Genomic DNA, 17,173 nt, shown 5'->3' with positions numbered 1-17,173 from the left:
GAAAAGGTTAGATGTGGGTTGAAGGGTAGTGGTTGGTTGTTTGAGGGGATGGTGGGCGGTAGGTGGCGCAAAGGGGTTGGAGGCAGCGGTGCGGTGGGTTAATTCGGTGGAGGGGACGATGTTAGGTAATGAACAATAGTTTTTATTTTTTAAACAAAAATTACATTGGCTTAGTTGCATTATTTTAGCTTTCTTGGAGTATGTAATTTTGTTTGATGTTTTGTATTGCACAAATACTATCCTACCACCGGTTGTATAGTAGCATTATACAACTGTCTCAAAGTTGTTAAGCTCTTACACAAAGATGTTGAGATATTTTACAAATTATTGAGCTATTTTACGAAGTTATCGAGCTTAATAATTTTGCTGTTAAGCTCAATAACTTTGTATCATAGCTCGATAATTTTGTTATTAGGCTCGATAACTCTATAACAAAGCTCATCTACATTAAATAGGTTATATATACAACCAGTTGTATAATACATTAACTGTTTGTATTGTACATTAACTTTATAAATAATTTTTTGTTTTCATTTTAAAAAAAATAAAATCACTATGTAGTATCATAAAAGGTTTATTTATATTTTTTGAAAATTTCACTACACGAGGCAATCAATGGATTACTTCTATTTTTCGAACAAAATTCACTATGTCGTACGATTGATGCTAATTTTCATAAAATCCCACTCTGTGTTCAGAGAGTGGGATAGATGGGATGCATAAAATGGAATGCGATAGCATAAGAGAATGAATTTATGGAGTGTTCGGTTGAAACTTTTGAATGAATTCAGTCCATTCTAATGCTTGGTTGGAGGTATTTGGAATGGAACTAGATACGTGATGGATTCTAACTCCATTCCAATACATTGAAATCTCATACCCATTTACACTCTTAGGGGGTGTTTGGTTGGAACTTTTGGAATGGATTGGAATGGATTTTATCTATTCTAGTGTTTGGTTGGAGGTTTTTGGAATGGGGTTAGATACCCAATGGATTCTAACTCAATTCCAACCCATTGGAATCTCATACCCATGTTTCCACTCAAGTTTGTAACTCCATTCCATATTATTATTACCTCTATATCCATTCCAGGGTCGAACCAAACACTGATGAGCAAGTATGGGGTTCTAACTTCTAACTCCATATCACTATGGTATCACAATCCATTCCATACCATTCCAATACTTCGAACCAAACGACCCCTTAATTCTAACTGCATTCCACCTAATTACTATTACATTATCCATTTCATGATTGAACCAAACAAATATGAACAATAAGTACAAAGTTCTAACTCAATACCTATATGGTATCTCACTCCATTTCAATCCATTCCAATACTTTGAACCAAACATCCCCTTATAATCTAATCCCCCTTATACTAAAAAAATAAGGAATATTAAATGTTTTCCCTCCGATCCAAAAGCACTTCCTTAATTAAGGAAACAAATAAGATTGATTTTCTTCCGTTAAACCATTATCCTTTTATCATATTTTCTTTTCATCAAAGTATAATTTTGTTATTAAACTCTAAAATATAACTATTGATTAAAAGAAAATATATTTGGTATACCCATAAATTATATATTGCTAAATTTTTCATTTGGAGCTATTATTAATGATTGAGCGCATAATTACCTGTAGAAAATAAAACTATAAGCTCATATTATTAGCTTATATATGATGATTTTTTTTATAGAAAATTTATAAATAGATACATTTACTTTTTTTTCCTCCAATCAAAATACTTAGGCGTGAAATATGAAAATTAATAACGTGTCGATTTAACCTATAACTAAAACACACTAAAAATAATAACTCTATATATATCTACCACGCATGCATTGCGCGGGATCTAAACTAGTACAAATTAACTCTTATTTAGTTCAGATTTGTATATTAGGGAAATGGGAGAAAAAGGAACATAAATCGGATGTACTACCTCCATTTTTTTGTTTTTTGAGCATATATGTATTTTTTTTGAGCTTATTAGCTCAAACTTTATTTGTTTTCGAGCATATGTGTATTTTTTTGAGCATATTAAAGTTTATAAGTTAGATTTTAATATTTTTTCCATCAAAACTAAAATTTAACTAAACTTATATGCAATGTTTTTGAGTTTTATTGTAATTTTTTAGAGCTTAATGTTTAAGTGAATAAACTCAGAAACTTCATAGTGAAACTCAGAAACTTTAAAACAAAACTCAAAAACTTTATTATAATGCTCAGAAACTATAAAATTGGAGGTAGTACATCAGATGTATAATCCTTTCATTGGGGAAATGGAAACTTGAAGAGTTGAGAGTAGTGATGGATCTTGCAAGATTTATTTAAGGGGCTCGAAACCATAATTAGAATTAGGGTTTTTTGATAACTACTACCTTTGTACTACACGGTTTTAAGAACTACTACCAAAATAATTTTCGTATAAAAACTACTACCTGTAAGTTTGATTTTTTTTTAAAAACACTACCAAATCTCATCTAAACCCAATAAAACACAATTTTAACCATTTATTTTTGAATTTCCATCTTAAGTTGTAAACTTTATCCCTTTAACACTACCAATACTACCGTTTGCCAATCATTTTGGGGGCAAAATCACTTTAAATTAGCTTCATCTAATTCACCTATCTAACATAATTAAGGTAAAAAAGTTGCTTAAACTTCATCAAATTAACTAGTTTAAGGGATAAAAGTAACAACTTAGGATGGAAATTCAAAAATAAATGGCTGAGATTGTGTTTTATTGGGTTTGGATGAGATTTGGTAGTGTTTTTAAAAAAAAATCAAACTTATTGGTAGTAGTTTTTAAGCGAAAATTATTTTGGTAGTAGTTCTTAAAACAGGGTAATACAAAGGTAGTAGTTATCAAAAAACCCTTAGAATTATCTAACAAAATATCTTATCCATATGAATACAGAAATATTTTCTGCAATTCTGTGAAGCCACGTCACCAAATCCAATTTTTATTTTTATTTTCCAAAAAGCAATTGTGGGCCCAATCCATTACTTTACATCTGAATTAATTTTTTTTGTGGTTTATGTTATTTGTTTTTTGCTTACCTCAGGCTTTATAAACAAAATATTGTACGTAAATAATACTATTCTGAAATTATGCAATACAAAGTAATTTACAGTAAAAAGTTTAATTACAATAATTGGCAAAAGAACAAATTACAACAATTGGTCCAAGTAAATAATATTACAACAATTGATAAAAATCACATTTTTTTTCAATAAACATTATTAAATATGAAATACAAATACAACTATCAATTTACTAATAAATAGAAGTATTAAAGATAAACAATTTAGTTTAACAAAAATATATGAAAATTGGACGTATCACTAATTATTTAATTCCAAAAATAGGGGCAAACAATTTTTGCACGGGTTTAAAACTACTATCATTATATTATAAAATAAATAGAGTAAAGTATTCATGTGTATTATCAATATTTATTTTCATATTAAACATTATATCGATGTTCCTAAAAACATATTGCACGAGTTAAAACTAATAATAGTATAATATATAACAAAGAACATTAAACCAACTAAATTGCATGATACCAAAATTTACACTCCAACCAAATCAAAACAAGAAAATGGTATGATATAAAACTCACCTTAATGAAGAGGTAGTTTATTGTATACATATTCTTATACTCATTACTCATTATTCAGTTGAAATTATAGCCCAGATATTCTTTATCTTCTAAGAAAATTGTGAAAGAGGAGTTAGATGAGTGTAATGGTCTTAAAATTGCTAGCGTATCTTTCTCATACCGTCGATCAAGAAAATCTAAATTAATTGCATGTAATTAATTTTTATAAGATGTTACAAAATGTATCACAATACATAAGTCTCATAAATTAGTTTCAAATAATACTGCAAATTTTGGTTTTAATAACACTAGGAAATTGATTGCTTTAGCTTCTACTATACGGTTTGCATAACTTTTCATTTATTGCTTATTTTATACGGAAATTTGACATTTCGCTGAAAACCGGGCCAAAACCCAGGGGGGCATGGCCTCGGTCCAGGATAACAGAGATTCGCTGCTGATTGAGAGAAAACATGATAATTTTAAGGGATTGAATAAAGTTAGAATCAATCAAGTTTCTATTTCATCCTAAAATTCTAAAACAATCCAACCAAATACTAAAATATACCGTAGATCAATACCATTCATTTTAGTCTCATATCCCAACCAAATGTTCCCATATGAAGTATTTTTTTTCATATGGAGGAAAAATGAGTGTTTATGCATGACTATACTCTAGGAAGATCAACTCATGGTTAATAATGTATTTTTAATGGAAATTGACAAAAATGAAACGATAAGACGATTAACGATAAGTGACAAAGGTTTGTTGCAAACATGCAACAAGTGAGAGATATTGTGTTGGAAAATGGAAATAGGGGGAGTAGTCAGCAAAGCAATTGTACAATCGTAGATATATCTCGGCACAATTTTCATTTAAAACGGTATTATTTGTCTAAAGTTTAAAACGAGTCAAATATTATACCACTTGTATATATAAGATAAATATATTATTTTCTCTATACATTCTTATATACTAGTATACAAGTTTTACGACTTGATTCGTTTTAAACTTAAAACGGATAGTAACGTCTCCGTCTTAAGGAAGACTTACCGATTTCTGTGTTGCTCCATATCAAAATACCAATACCATGCATACGTTCCATACTGCTCTCTAGTCTCTACTTCCTGTGGGTGACCCGTTTTCTGTTGTTCAATAGGTGGGCCCATATAACTATATTACCCCATCACTTGGGTTTGTTTTGAGATTCTGATTTGTGTGTCCTCCGAACCTTCCCACTCGATCTCATCATCTTCTGAGTATTTCTTTAATTAAGGTGGCTCTTACAACCTAAGCTCATTGTTCAATGTATATAAGCTAATCAACTATATACAGCTCACTTTAAGTTAATGAAAAATCTCATTTCTATTTACATTCTCTGTTTTCTCTCTCAACAACATGTCATTCAACAATATCTAGATATTTTCTCTTGTGTTCATTAATATAATGGTGACCTTCACCATCATCAATGGCGTCTCGATCATTCGATCCTCGTCTATTTCACATGGTATAAAGTGTGGGAAATATCGGTATATTTCATCAAGAAAATTTCGGATTATAACGAAATTATGAAATATGAAATTGCTAGTCATAAACGAATTGCATAAACAAAAGAATAGAGATTTAGAATTAACCTTTGGTCCTAGCAATTCGGCCTAAGAACAATATCGAGATCGATATTCTCCTAATCGTTGCACCCAAAATGTTTTGAGAAATGCCCTTGTTCTTGCTAGAGAGAGAACCCTAATTTCTAAATGATTATTTAGGGTTTTTGTGATGTGAGTTGTTGAAGGAAAAATCAAGTAGAAAAATTATACTCCCTATCTCCTATATAACCGAATAAGAGGAGATAAAAAAGGAAGAATAATTTTCTTTTTTTTTTCTTCTCTTTGACCGGGTAACAACCCACAAAAATAAGAGGAAAAATCTTCTTATTTTGGTTGTTATCTTATTTGTATAAAATGTGTATATAAATCAATCGTCATATATGTCGTCACAAATTAATAAGTCCACACACTACCGTTTGTAGTCGATTCATTAATTCCGGTCTGTCAACATTTATTATGACAATTTCGTATAATATATACATTAACTATAAATATCGCATATTTAGAATTTGCTTATTAAATATAACCGTTTACGTTTAATTACGAATTAACATCTTAATTCGTTTAAGCTAACATTATATACATTAATTAAATATAACAGCTTATATTCAATTTACGAATTTAACAATTAATTCGTCTCAGCTGATATTATTTAATTGTATTAAATAATCGTCTCATCATCACATTGACTAACTTTTTAGTCAAATACATGAACTAACCTTTTAGTCATATAAGGCATCAATGTGATTATATTTTCATACAATCACATCTCTCAAACACATCCTTTAGGTGTGACTTTTAGGGACCAGTTGATAACCGCCATCAGTTTGATAATAACGTCAAACTTCTAGCAAGCCAACCGTTATTAAGTAAACGTTAATCAACTGATAAAATACTAAGTATACCCTTGTGAACCTATAAGAGATTTATATACGTTATCACACTAACTGTGGAGGACACAAGCTCCAACAAACTCCCACTTGTCCTCACAAGTGTATGTGCGATAACCGATTCTCATATCCTAAAATTTCTCCCACTCAATGTAAAACAATTTGTAAAATCCGTATTCACAAAGGTCGTATTTTACAAGTGATCAATATCAAGAGTGGTTTTCCCGACTAGAGAGTAACTTAACTGATAAACGAATCATCATTCGAGCATGGCCATGCATTTCGATTCAACTCCTCGAGTGGCCCCGAGAAATAACTAAACCTGATAAAGGTTGGATATTTTCTTCAACTCGAATCCTGCAGATATAAGCACAGTATGAAATGACCCAGAAAATATATGCTTAGCCTCCTGTTACGGTCGACCATGAGAAAGAAACCAAAGTCACCCAAAAATTGCCTTAATCTCAAGAGACAGTCGATAGTCAAAAGAATCGACTCTAGGAACACAATGGACGTCCAATCCACGACCAGGCACTGAATGTTTTTAAACATTTAGGACTCCATTACGTTGTCACAATTGTCCTACAAGGTATCGTTATAACTCGCATCTGTGATCGATCAGCCAACTGTTTGACTTATGGCTCGTTGAACCCACCATCAATCAACTTCACAATATAATAGCCAGAGTTATCAGCTCATGTAGGCGATTACGGACCAAAACAAATATAATGTAATTCAGTTCACTTTGTGGCGTTCAATGTTGTCGTACAATCCACATGAAAAACAAAATATGAAATAATACGATGAAGTTATAAATAGCATATGGAAAAGAAAATGTATCGAATCCATAAGCAACTAGTACAACTCAGGAACACGTTTAATTCCCATGGAAATAACGTGCCCTTCATGCTTATCATATTTCAATGGTTTAGTGAGAGGGTCCGCGATGTTGTCATCTGAAGCAATCTTGTCAATCACTATCTCCTCTTGCTCCACGTAATCACGGATCAGGTGAGCTTTCCGATGTACATGTCTAGACTTGTTGCTAGACTTAGGCTCCTTAGCCTGGAAGATGGCACCTCTATTGTCACAATAGATAGTGATTGGGTCATTCGAACTAGAAACTATGGTTAGTCCTTGTAAGAATTGACGCATCCATATAGCTTCCTTTGCTACTTCTGAAGCGGCATATTACTCGGATTCAGTAGTAGAATCTGCTACAACTTCATGTTTGGAACTCTTCCAGCTGACCGCAGCACCATTAAGAGTAAAGACGAATCCAGAATGAGATTTCGAATAATCTCGATCTGTTTGGAAGCTAGCATCTGCGTAACCGATTGCACATAGCTTAGTATCTCCTCCATAAGTCAATGCCCAATCCTTAGTCCTCCGTAGGTACTTAAGGATGTTTTTAACAGCAATCTAGTGTGTTTCACCTGGATTGTTTTGGTACCGACTCGTCATACTCAATGCATATGCTACGTCTGGACGTGTGCATATCATGGCATACATGATAGATCCTATGGCGGATGCATAAGGAACACGACTCATGCGTTCAACCCCTTCAGATGTCGTGGGTGACTGAGACTTGCTCAAATGCATCCCAGACGTCATTGGAAGGTTCCCCTTCTTGGAGTTGGTCATGCTAAACCTTTCAAGAATCTTATCTAAATAAGACTCCTGACTCAGTGATAACATCTGTCATGATCTATCTCGATAGATACGGATTCCCAATATGCGTTGTTCCTCACCCAGATCTTTCATCTGGAAATGGTTCTTCAACCATCCTTTTACCGAAGATAAGAGAGGAATGTCATTCCCAATCAAGAGTATGTCATCGACATACAATATCAAGAAAACAATCTTGCTCCCACTCGACTTGATATATAAGCATGGTTCCTCGACCGATCGAGTGAAACCATAATCTTTTATCACCTGGTCGAAACGATGATTCCAACTCCGAGAAGCTTGCTTAAGTCCATAAATGGAACGCTTAAGCTTGCACACTTTCTTAGGATTTTCAGGATCTATGAAACCTTCGGGTTGTACCATGTACAACTCCTCCTCCAAATAACCGTTTAAGAAGGCGGTTTTCACATCCATTTGCCAAATTTCATAGTCATGAAAAGCGGCAATCGCTAAGATTATCCGAATGGAACGCAACATAACTACGGGTGCAAAAATTTCATCATAATGCAATCCGTGCACTTGAGTGAAACCTTTTGCCACTAGTCGTGCCTTATAGGTATCTGGTTGCCCGTCTACAGAATGCTTTATTTTGTAAAGCCATTTGCACTGAAGAGGTCTTACCTTGTTAGGTAAATCAACAAGATCCCACACGTCATTCTCATACATGGAGTCCATCTCGGATTGCATGGCTTCAAGCCATAGCTTTGAGTCGGAACAGGTCATGGCACCTTTATAGGTAGCGGGTTCATTACTCTCTAGGAGCAAAACGTCACTTTCCTCGACCATACCAATGTATATGTCTGGAGGATTAGAGACTCTACCCGACCTCCTAGGTTCCTGAGGAATATTAACCGTATCATCAGTTGAAGGAACAACTTCCTCCATCTGTTCCTCGGTTGTTGGTTCTTGAATCTCCGACAGCTCGAAGGTTTTATTACTTGTCTTGTTCTCGAGAAATTCTTTCTCTAAGAACTTTGCACTAGCCGCAACAAAAACTCGATGTTCGGTAGGCGAATAGAAGTAATGACCAAACATTCCTTTTGGATAACCAATAAAGTATGTCTTGACCGATCGCGGGCCGAGCTTATCCTCGTGTCTCCACTTGACATAAGCCTCGCAGCCCCAAACCCGAATAAAGGACAAGTTAGGGACCGTTCCCTTCCACATTTCATATAGAGTCTTGTCGACAGCTTTAGACGGACTTCGGTTAAGTATAAGAGCAGCTGACAAAAGAGCAAAACCCCATAATGAATCAGGTACTACCGTGTGACTTATCATGGATCGAACCATATCAAGTAGTGTTCGATTTCTCCGTTCGGACACACCATTTAATTGAGGTGTTCCAGGTGGAGTTAACTGTAAAACTATTCCATAGTCTTTAAGGTGTTGATCAAACTCATTTGAAAGATATTCGCCACCCCGATCTGAACGGAGTGCTTTAACCTTTCTTCCCAGTTGGTTCTCAACCTTATTCTGGTATTCCTTGAATTTTTCAAAAGACTCACTTTTATGCTTCATTAAGTAGACATATCCGTATCTACTCAAATCGTCCGTGAAAGTGATAAAATATCTATAGCCATCTCTAACGGTGATTGACATAGGTCCACATACATCAGTATGTATGAGTCCTAATAGGTCACTAGCGCGCATTCCAACACCTTTGAAGGAAATTCGAGTCATTTTGCCGATAAGACATGATTCACACGTGCCAAATGAAGAGAAATCAAAAGTGGGAATAGTCCCATTCTCAATGAGTTTCTTTACACGTTTTTCATTTATGTGTCCCATTCGACAATGTCATAGATAAGTTTGATCTTTGTCACCAACCTTTAATTTCTTATTATTCACATGTAATATATCTGTGGTTTGATCGAAGATATAAATTCCATTCATGGAAACTGCTTTGCCATAAACCATTTCATTAAAAGAGAAAATACAGCTATTGTCCTTTATTGAAAATGAAAAACCGTCTTTATCAAGTACGGAAACAGAAATAATATTCTTAGATAAACTGGGTACATAGTAACAGTTATATAAATATAACTCAAAACCACTAGGGAGCTGGATTACGTATGTTCCCATTGAGACTGCAGCAACTCGTGCTCCATTCCCGACTCGCAGGTCCACATCACCCTTTGCGAGGGGTTTGATGTTTTTTAGGCCCTGCAAATGATTACACAGATGAGAACCACAACCAGCATAAAGTATCCAAGTTTCGAAACTTGCATGGTTAATCTCAATCATATGAATATAAGATAACATACCAACAAGAGTGACGCGGCCTGCTTTTATGTCCTCACGGTACACGGGACAGTTCCTCCTCCAATGCCCAGTCTTGTGACAATGGTGGCACTCCACGTTACCGCCCGTGCTCTTTTCGTTGCCTTGTGAGCCACTAGTCTCACCAGGCCCACTCTTACCGTTTCCCGAATTTTTAAACTTTGGCTTTCCTACAGTTAGGTCGTCGCGAGCTTTGCCCTTACCCTTATTCTTGTTGGAAATCATGAGAACATCTTGCTTCATGCTCCCACTCAATTTCATATCCTTCTCGGTCTGTACGAGAAGTGAGTGTAGCTCATGAGGACTTTTCTTCATGTCATTCATGTAGTAATTTGCCCTGAAGAGGGCAAAACCATCATGAAGTGAATGAAGCATACGGTCAATGACTATGCTCTCACTGATTTTGCAATCAAGTGCCTCCAGTTTCTCGACATTCTCAATCATGTTAAGAATGTGTGGGCTAACCGGTTGGCCCTTCTGGAGTTTCGCATCAAAGAAGCGACATGTATGCTCATAAGTAACGATTCTCGGTGTTTTATAGAACTCATTAGTGAGCGTGGTGAAAATCTTGTTTGCACCTTGGGCAATGAAGCGTCTTTGCAAATTGGTTTCAATTGCAAAAATGATTACATTCTTTATCGCACCCGCTTCCATAACGAAGTCACTATAAGCAATTGACTCGTTAGCTCTTGCATTGGGGCCTGGGTTTGGCGGTATTGGCTCAATTAAGTACTTGAGCTTACCGTCAGCAATGGCAGCATTCCGTAATGATGCCTCCCAGTCCGCAAAGCTGGACCCATCATTCTTCAGTCGTGTGAACTAATTCATGTGGTCCATGAAAGCTTTTAGCTAGGACTCGCGTCCAAGTTAGGCACTTGGCATAGGGATATCATTATTTCCAGCCATTTGTTGTAAGCAGTATTATCAATATAAAACGAATTCTACACTGCGAAAAGAAGAATAAAAAAATAATAAGCATACTCATCGTTATGATTTAAGTCTAATGTAAAACTGTTATAAGCGAAGATTCAAGCATTTATACAATTGACCTCCCTCAAGAATTATATAAATGATCCCAAGACTCAATTATCTGTAAATTGATAAGTCAACCTCTTGGCTAATTCTACTGTTAGAATTCTTGGTTGATAAATTTATGTAAATTCTATCTATAGTCCATCATAGTCACGATAAACTCTTCGGACTATAATGTTAAGGTAAAATAAGTCAACACAAACTACTTACCCAACGTAGAAGGGGTCATATGGAGAGTAAGGTCCTATATGCCTACCGACGAAGAAGGGATTCATAGTTGTTTGCCCTTATAAAGACTAGTCTCAATTTTAGTTATAGAAGAAGATCCCATCAACTTTATTTTAATTCATTTTAAGTGAACTAATATCTAGCATGCGAGAATGAATAAACTAAGGTGATGGCTTAAAAAGTGTGTGACATCTTTATGTCCATGATAACTAACATACAATCTATATGAGTCAATTTTCATGCATATAAGTAGGTGGTTTGGTTTAGGCGGAATATGATGCACTAATTATCATGCGAATGAAAAGCAACGAGAATAAAAAACGTAAAACAAAATAAAGTCCTAGTGTGGCCTATCTACCAAAATGAACATAAATACAACTTTGGAATCCATCCTTGGACCCGAGAAGCTTGTCTTGATGTTCCATCTTGGTCCATGTAGCGGGAGTGAGCAATCCAATCTCCATCTTTAGTCTTCTCAAAATTACAATTAATAAATTACAAAATAAACCTATTTACATTCTAATTTCAAAACCATAATACTAAAGAAAACCAAAAGGAGATTCGAGATCTCAAAATTACATTAAGATTATGTTTCCATCATTACGAAAACATAATCAACTAAGGCCACACTAGGTAATACAAAATTACAACCGATTGCAAAAATACGTAAATTAAACCATTCAACGATTCATACATCTAAATAAAAATGCATCAACTATAAATTAATCATTCAAGACATAATTCCTTAATTATGTAGAGTAATTTATCCAAACCACCTATTTAAATGATCAAATTATGTGACAATTCCTCAATTACTCACTATAATTCCAATCTTAATACATATTAACTTGTAATATGAATTAATCCAACATTATTTTAAACCTCTTTAAAATAATTAGGTATCTTAAATTTGTGAACTTTTTCACAACTAACAATCATACATTATTGCCTTTTGTTGCCTTGGTTATGGAGTGTGTTAGGACTGCCAGTTATTCCTTGGTTCTTAATGGAAATTCTTTTGGGTTTTTCAAGGGTCAGAAGGGGCTCAGGCAAGGTGATCCCCTGTCTCCCCTCCTTTTTACAATCTCTATGGAATATCTGAGTAGAGTTCTTTCTTATGTTACTGAAAATATGGGCTTCAAGTATCATCCCCTGTGCAGTAAACTTAAGCTCTCTCATTTAATGTTTGCTGATGATCTCCTTTTATTCAGTAAGGGTGATACTGCCTCTATTATGGTTCTTTTGAGAGCCTTTGCCACTTTCTCCAGGGCATCTGGTTTGCAGATGAGTCCATCCAAAACTAATGCCTATTTCAATGGAGTGCCTGGGGGTTAAGGCGATATTTTGCGGATAGCGGGGTTCCAAGAAGGATGTTTGCCTTTTAAATATTTGGGAATCCCTATTACTGCTGGTAGAATGACCAGAGTTCAGTGTCAAGTGTTGATTGAAAAGCTCACTGCTAGGATTACTAGTTTTGGCACTAGACACCTCTCTTATTCTGGTAGGTTGATCTTGATAAATTCAGTCCTCACTTCTTTGTATTCTTATTGGATGAATATCTTTATCATTCCCAAAGGAGTCTTGAGTAGACTGAACTCCATTTGCAGAAACTTTATTTGGGATGGGACCATTGATCATATCAGAGTCCCTCCTGTCAGTTGGGAGAAAATTTGTTCACCAAAGAATGAAGGTGGACTAGGTATTAGAGATAGTTCTGTGTGGAATACTGCTGCTATTGGTAAGCTAGTGTGGTGGATCTATTTTAATCCTGATAAGCTGTGGGTTAAATGGGTTAGCCAGATTTATTTAAAGGGACAAGCTTGGCCTGATTATCAACCTAGTGGAGATTTGAGCTGGGGGTGGAAATCTGTTTGTAGGGTTAGAGACAAGATGAGCCAGGGCTATGTTCAGGGGTAGTGGGTGTTGGATACTAAGGGGTATACCTTGAAGAGTGGTTATGAGCTGTAATGTGTGAAGTTTCAGCCTGTGGTTTGGCATAAGGCTATCTGGAACTTGTGGTGTGTGCCAAAACATAGGTTCATTTGTTGGATGATGGTCAGGAATGCTATGCAGGTTAAAAGCAAGCTGTTTCAGCTTGGCATTAGCCCTGATGATCTTTGCTTGCTTTGTGGAGTTGCTACTGAGACACATGTGCATCTATTTGAGCAATGTGTCTATAGTAGGAGTGTTTTGCAGGAAATGGCTACGTTGTGTCAGATTACTATCCCATATGTGAATCTTTTGCAGTGGGTATGGAATCAGAAATGGGCTAAAGCTAGAAAAGGGATTGTGATGTGTGCTTTCATGGCCTGTTATTATCATATCTGGATGATGAGGAACAGGGCTCGGGTGGAGCTTCATTTACCCAGACCGGCTGTTGCTCTCCATCAGGCTAGGTGTAGTGCAAAAATGAGAATTAATGTGCTCAGTAGTCAGTTAGATCTTTGTACTAGATCATGGTTAGAGAGCACTGATTTATGTAAATAGGGGTTTGTCCTTATTTGATATTGTTAGTATGTAAAATTGTTAGGTTGTAAAACCTTTGTTTGTGCTTAATGGAAACTTACATTTCACCAAAAAAAAAAAAATCATACATTATTGAAATAATGTATAATGATTATTGGCCAAAAACAATTTTTTTTTTTTTTTTTTTTTTTTTTAAATGCACTCGGCATTCCTAAAAATTGAAAAAACAGTTTTTTTTTTCTTGCTCACGGCTTTCAGCCAAAAATTCAAAATAAACAGTTTTTTTTTTCTTTTTTGGCTCTCGGCATTCATGCCCAAAAAAAAGAAAAACGGTTTTTTTTCATAATAACTCACGACATTCATGCCCTAAAAAAAAATAGTTTTTTTTTTTTTTTTTTTTTTTTTTTCCTATTTTTCTAGAAAAACAACCCTTTTAAAAACGAACAAATTTGTTTAATGTTGCTACTAGAACAAGATTGGCATAATCATCAACATTTAAATTAATGAATCATGATCTTAAACAATAATTTAACATCATGTGAGCCAAAAACTATATAGCAAAAACAAATAATCATCATTAAAACAATTTCCATTTACATTTTAATTTAATTCTCATTAAATCAAAACATCTACAAATTTATCATATTATCATCTTAACTAATTAAAACAACAATATGAATAAATCAAAATGGAAACAAAAACATCAAAAACGAAAAATCAACTCGGCAGAAAAATTGCTCTCGGCAAAAAAACTCTCGGCCGAATTTTTTTTTTCTCAAATTTTTTTGTTTAAATCCATTTATGAAATTCATATAAAATAATTTCGTGGCCTATGCTCTGATACCACTTGTGGGAAATATCGGTATATTTCATCAAGAAAATTTCGGATTATAACGAAATTATGAAATATGAAATTGCTAGTCATAAAATAATTGCATAAACAAAAGAATAGAGATTTAGAATTAACCTTTGATCCTAGGAATTTGGCCTAAGAACAATATCGAGATCGATATTCTCCTAATCGTTGCACCCAAAATATTTTGAGAAATGCCCTTGTTCTTGCTAGAGATAGAACCCTAATTTCTAAATGATTATTTAGGGTTTTTGTGATGTGAGTTGTTGAAGGAAAAATCAAGTAGAAAAATTATACTCCCTATCTCCTATATAACCGAATAAGAGGAGATAAAAAGGGAAGAATAATTTTCTTTTTTTCTTCTCTTTGACCGGGTAACAACCCAAAAAAATAAGAGGAAAAATCTTCTTATTTTGGTTGTTATCTTATTTGTATAAAATGTGTATATAAATCAATTGTCATATATGTCGTCACAAATTAATAAGTCCACACACTACCGTTTGTAGTCGATTCATTAATTCCGGTCTGTCAACATTTATTATGACAATTTCGTATAATATATACATTAACTATAAATATCGCATATTTATAATTTTCTTATTAAATATAACCGTTTACGTTTAATTACGAATTAACATCTTAATTCGTTTAAACTAACATTATATACATTAATTAAATATAACAGCTTATATTCAATTTACGAATTTAACAATTAATTCGTCTCAGCTGATATTATTTAATTGTATTAAATAATCGTCTCATCATCACATTGACTAACTTTTTAGTCAAATACATGAACTAAGCTTTTAGTCATATAAGGCATCAATGTGTTTATATTTTCATACAATCACATCTCTCAAACACATCCTTTAGGTGTGACTTTTAGGGACCAGTTGATCACCGCCATCAGTATGATAATAACGTCAAACTTCTAGCAAGCCAACCGTTATTAAGTAAACGTTAATCAACTGATAAAATACTAAGTATACCCTTGTGAACCTATAAGAGATTTATATACGTTATCACACTAACTGTGGAGGACACAAGCTCCAACATAAAGAGCCAGGTTTTTACTTGACTCTTAAACGTCATTTATCATTTCATTTGTTTACATTTACTTCCGCATTTTCGTTCACACAATTTTTTTCTCACTCAAATTAGGGAAAACACAAAAATATCGTTCAATTCTTCGATCGATTATACTTTACTAAGATAATCGACATTAATTTCATAAATATTTCTCTTTTTCGATTGATCTTGCATTTTTAGGTCAAAGTTGTGCATTTTCTTCGTTGCGACTTCAAGTAATAACAATTCGTAAATAATATCTCTCTAAATTCTCTCACTATTTTCTCTCTCCAACCCCCCCCCAAAAAAAAAACCTAGTTTTTATTGCTCCACTTTAGCCGTCACCCACCCATCTTCTCTCCCTCCGCTTTAATCCTTTCGCCGGAGATGGGGCTATCTTAACCCATCTCCGGTGAACCCTCACTCCACTTTTGATTAATACACCTTTTTTCAATTTCTGTGCATTTTTCTGGGATCTGGCCTTTTCCGGTTATTTTCTTTGATCGGTGTGCTTTCCGGCCTTCCTCCTTTATACTGCCCTTTGTGTGGTCCTTGCCTCGGTCTTTTTGGTTCAGCTGATGCGGTCGTCTTCGTTCCGTGCACAGCCATCGTCAATGTTTTCTTTGGAGGTGTCCTTCTTCGAGTCGGTCTCCTTCTATTTATCGGTTTGTTCAATGGTTGTCACTTCTGCCTTGGGTTCCTGTCCCTCCGATTCCTTGTCCTGTCACTGTTGACCTTGCATGCAACCCAGGGGTAATCGCCTTTTCCCCCCACCATTGGTATGTCTTAAGTTTGCTGTCGGATTTTCCAACTTCTATGAGTCAGGTCTGTGTTGTGCCGGTGGTGTCTTTGAGCATAGCTCATCGGGTAGGATAGGGACCAATAGGTGATCCCCCCCCATTTCCCCCACCTATTGGTTTTATGTCCTTGCTTGTGTCTGTGAGCATTGCTCTTCGGGTCAGTTTGGGACCGATTGGTGATCCCCCCATTTACCCCATCTATCGGTCTTTTGTCTCGCGTGCCTCTTGTGTTAGTGTAGGATCTTTTGCATGCAAGGTGGTGGTCCTGGGAGGATTCGCTTGGTGAAATGGGTGTCCTTTGTTTGTTGATGGGTGTTTGCTGGACTGTTGCGTCTTTCAGAGGCTGTGTTTGTTGAGTCCGTCTTGTTGGGCACCTTTGGGCCCGTCGGTCTGTCCGGGTTTGGGTCGTGGCTCAGTCCGTTTTTCTTTGTCTGGCTTGCATTTCATTATTTTGTCTTTGGGTGTCGTGGGTGGAGCTGGAGGTATGTTGGTTTGTGACACGGCTGTCGCAACCCTATCAAAAATAAACCAACCGGCTCAACTAATAAATATAGTAGAGGTAAGTCGGGTATCATACTCCACAGGGAGGCTATTATATCTATCTGCTATTTAAGTCTCTCACGGTAACAATTGGTTGTTTTGATTTGA

At 35.1% G+C, this 17,173-nt stretch overlaps 1 protein-coding gene across 1 annotated transcript; it reads left to right on the top strand.

The window, feature by feature from the left end:
• The first annotated feature begins 13,390 nt into the window (after window positions 1-13,390).
• Window positions 13,391-13,825, top strand: LOC141641576 (uncharacterized). Its single transcript, XM_074450232.1, has one exon. The coding sequence runs from the start codon at window positions 13,391-13,393 to the stop codon at window positions 13,823-13,825; it is 435 nt and encodes a 144-aa protein (XP_074306333.1).
• Window positions 13,826-17,173: the final 3,348 nt, after the last annotated feature.

The sequence above is a fragment of the Silene latifolia genome, chromosome 2 (genome assembly GCF_048544455.1).
Source record: "Silene latifolia isolate original U9 population chromosome 2, ASM4854445v1, whole genome shotgun sequence".
Taxonomy (NCBI): Eukaryota; Viridiplantae; Streptophyta; class Magnoliopsida; order Caryophyllales; family Caryophyllaceae; genus Silene; species Silene latifolia.
This window is presented reverse-complemented; position numbering and strand designations above follow the sequence as displayed.

What these genes read in the sequence shown, in the direction of transcription:
- LOC141641576 (XM_074450232.1), top strand. Translation starts at nt 13,391, where the DNA reads ATGGTCAGGAATGCTATGCAGGTTAAAAGCAAGCTGTTTCAGCTTGGC.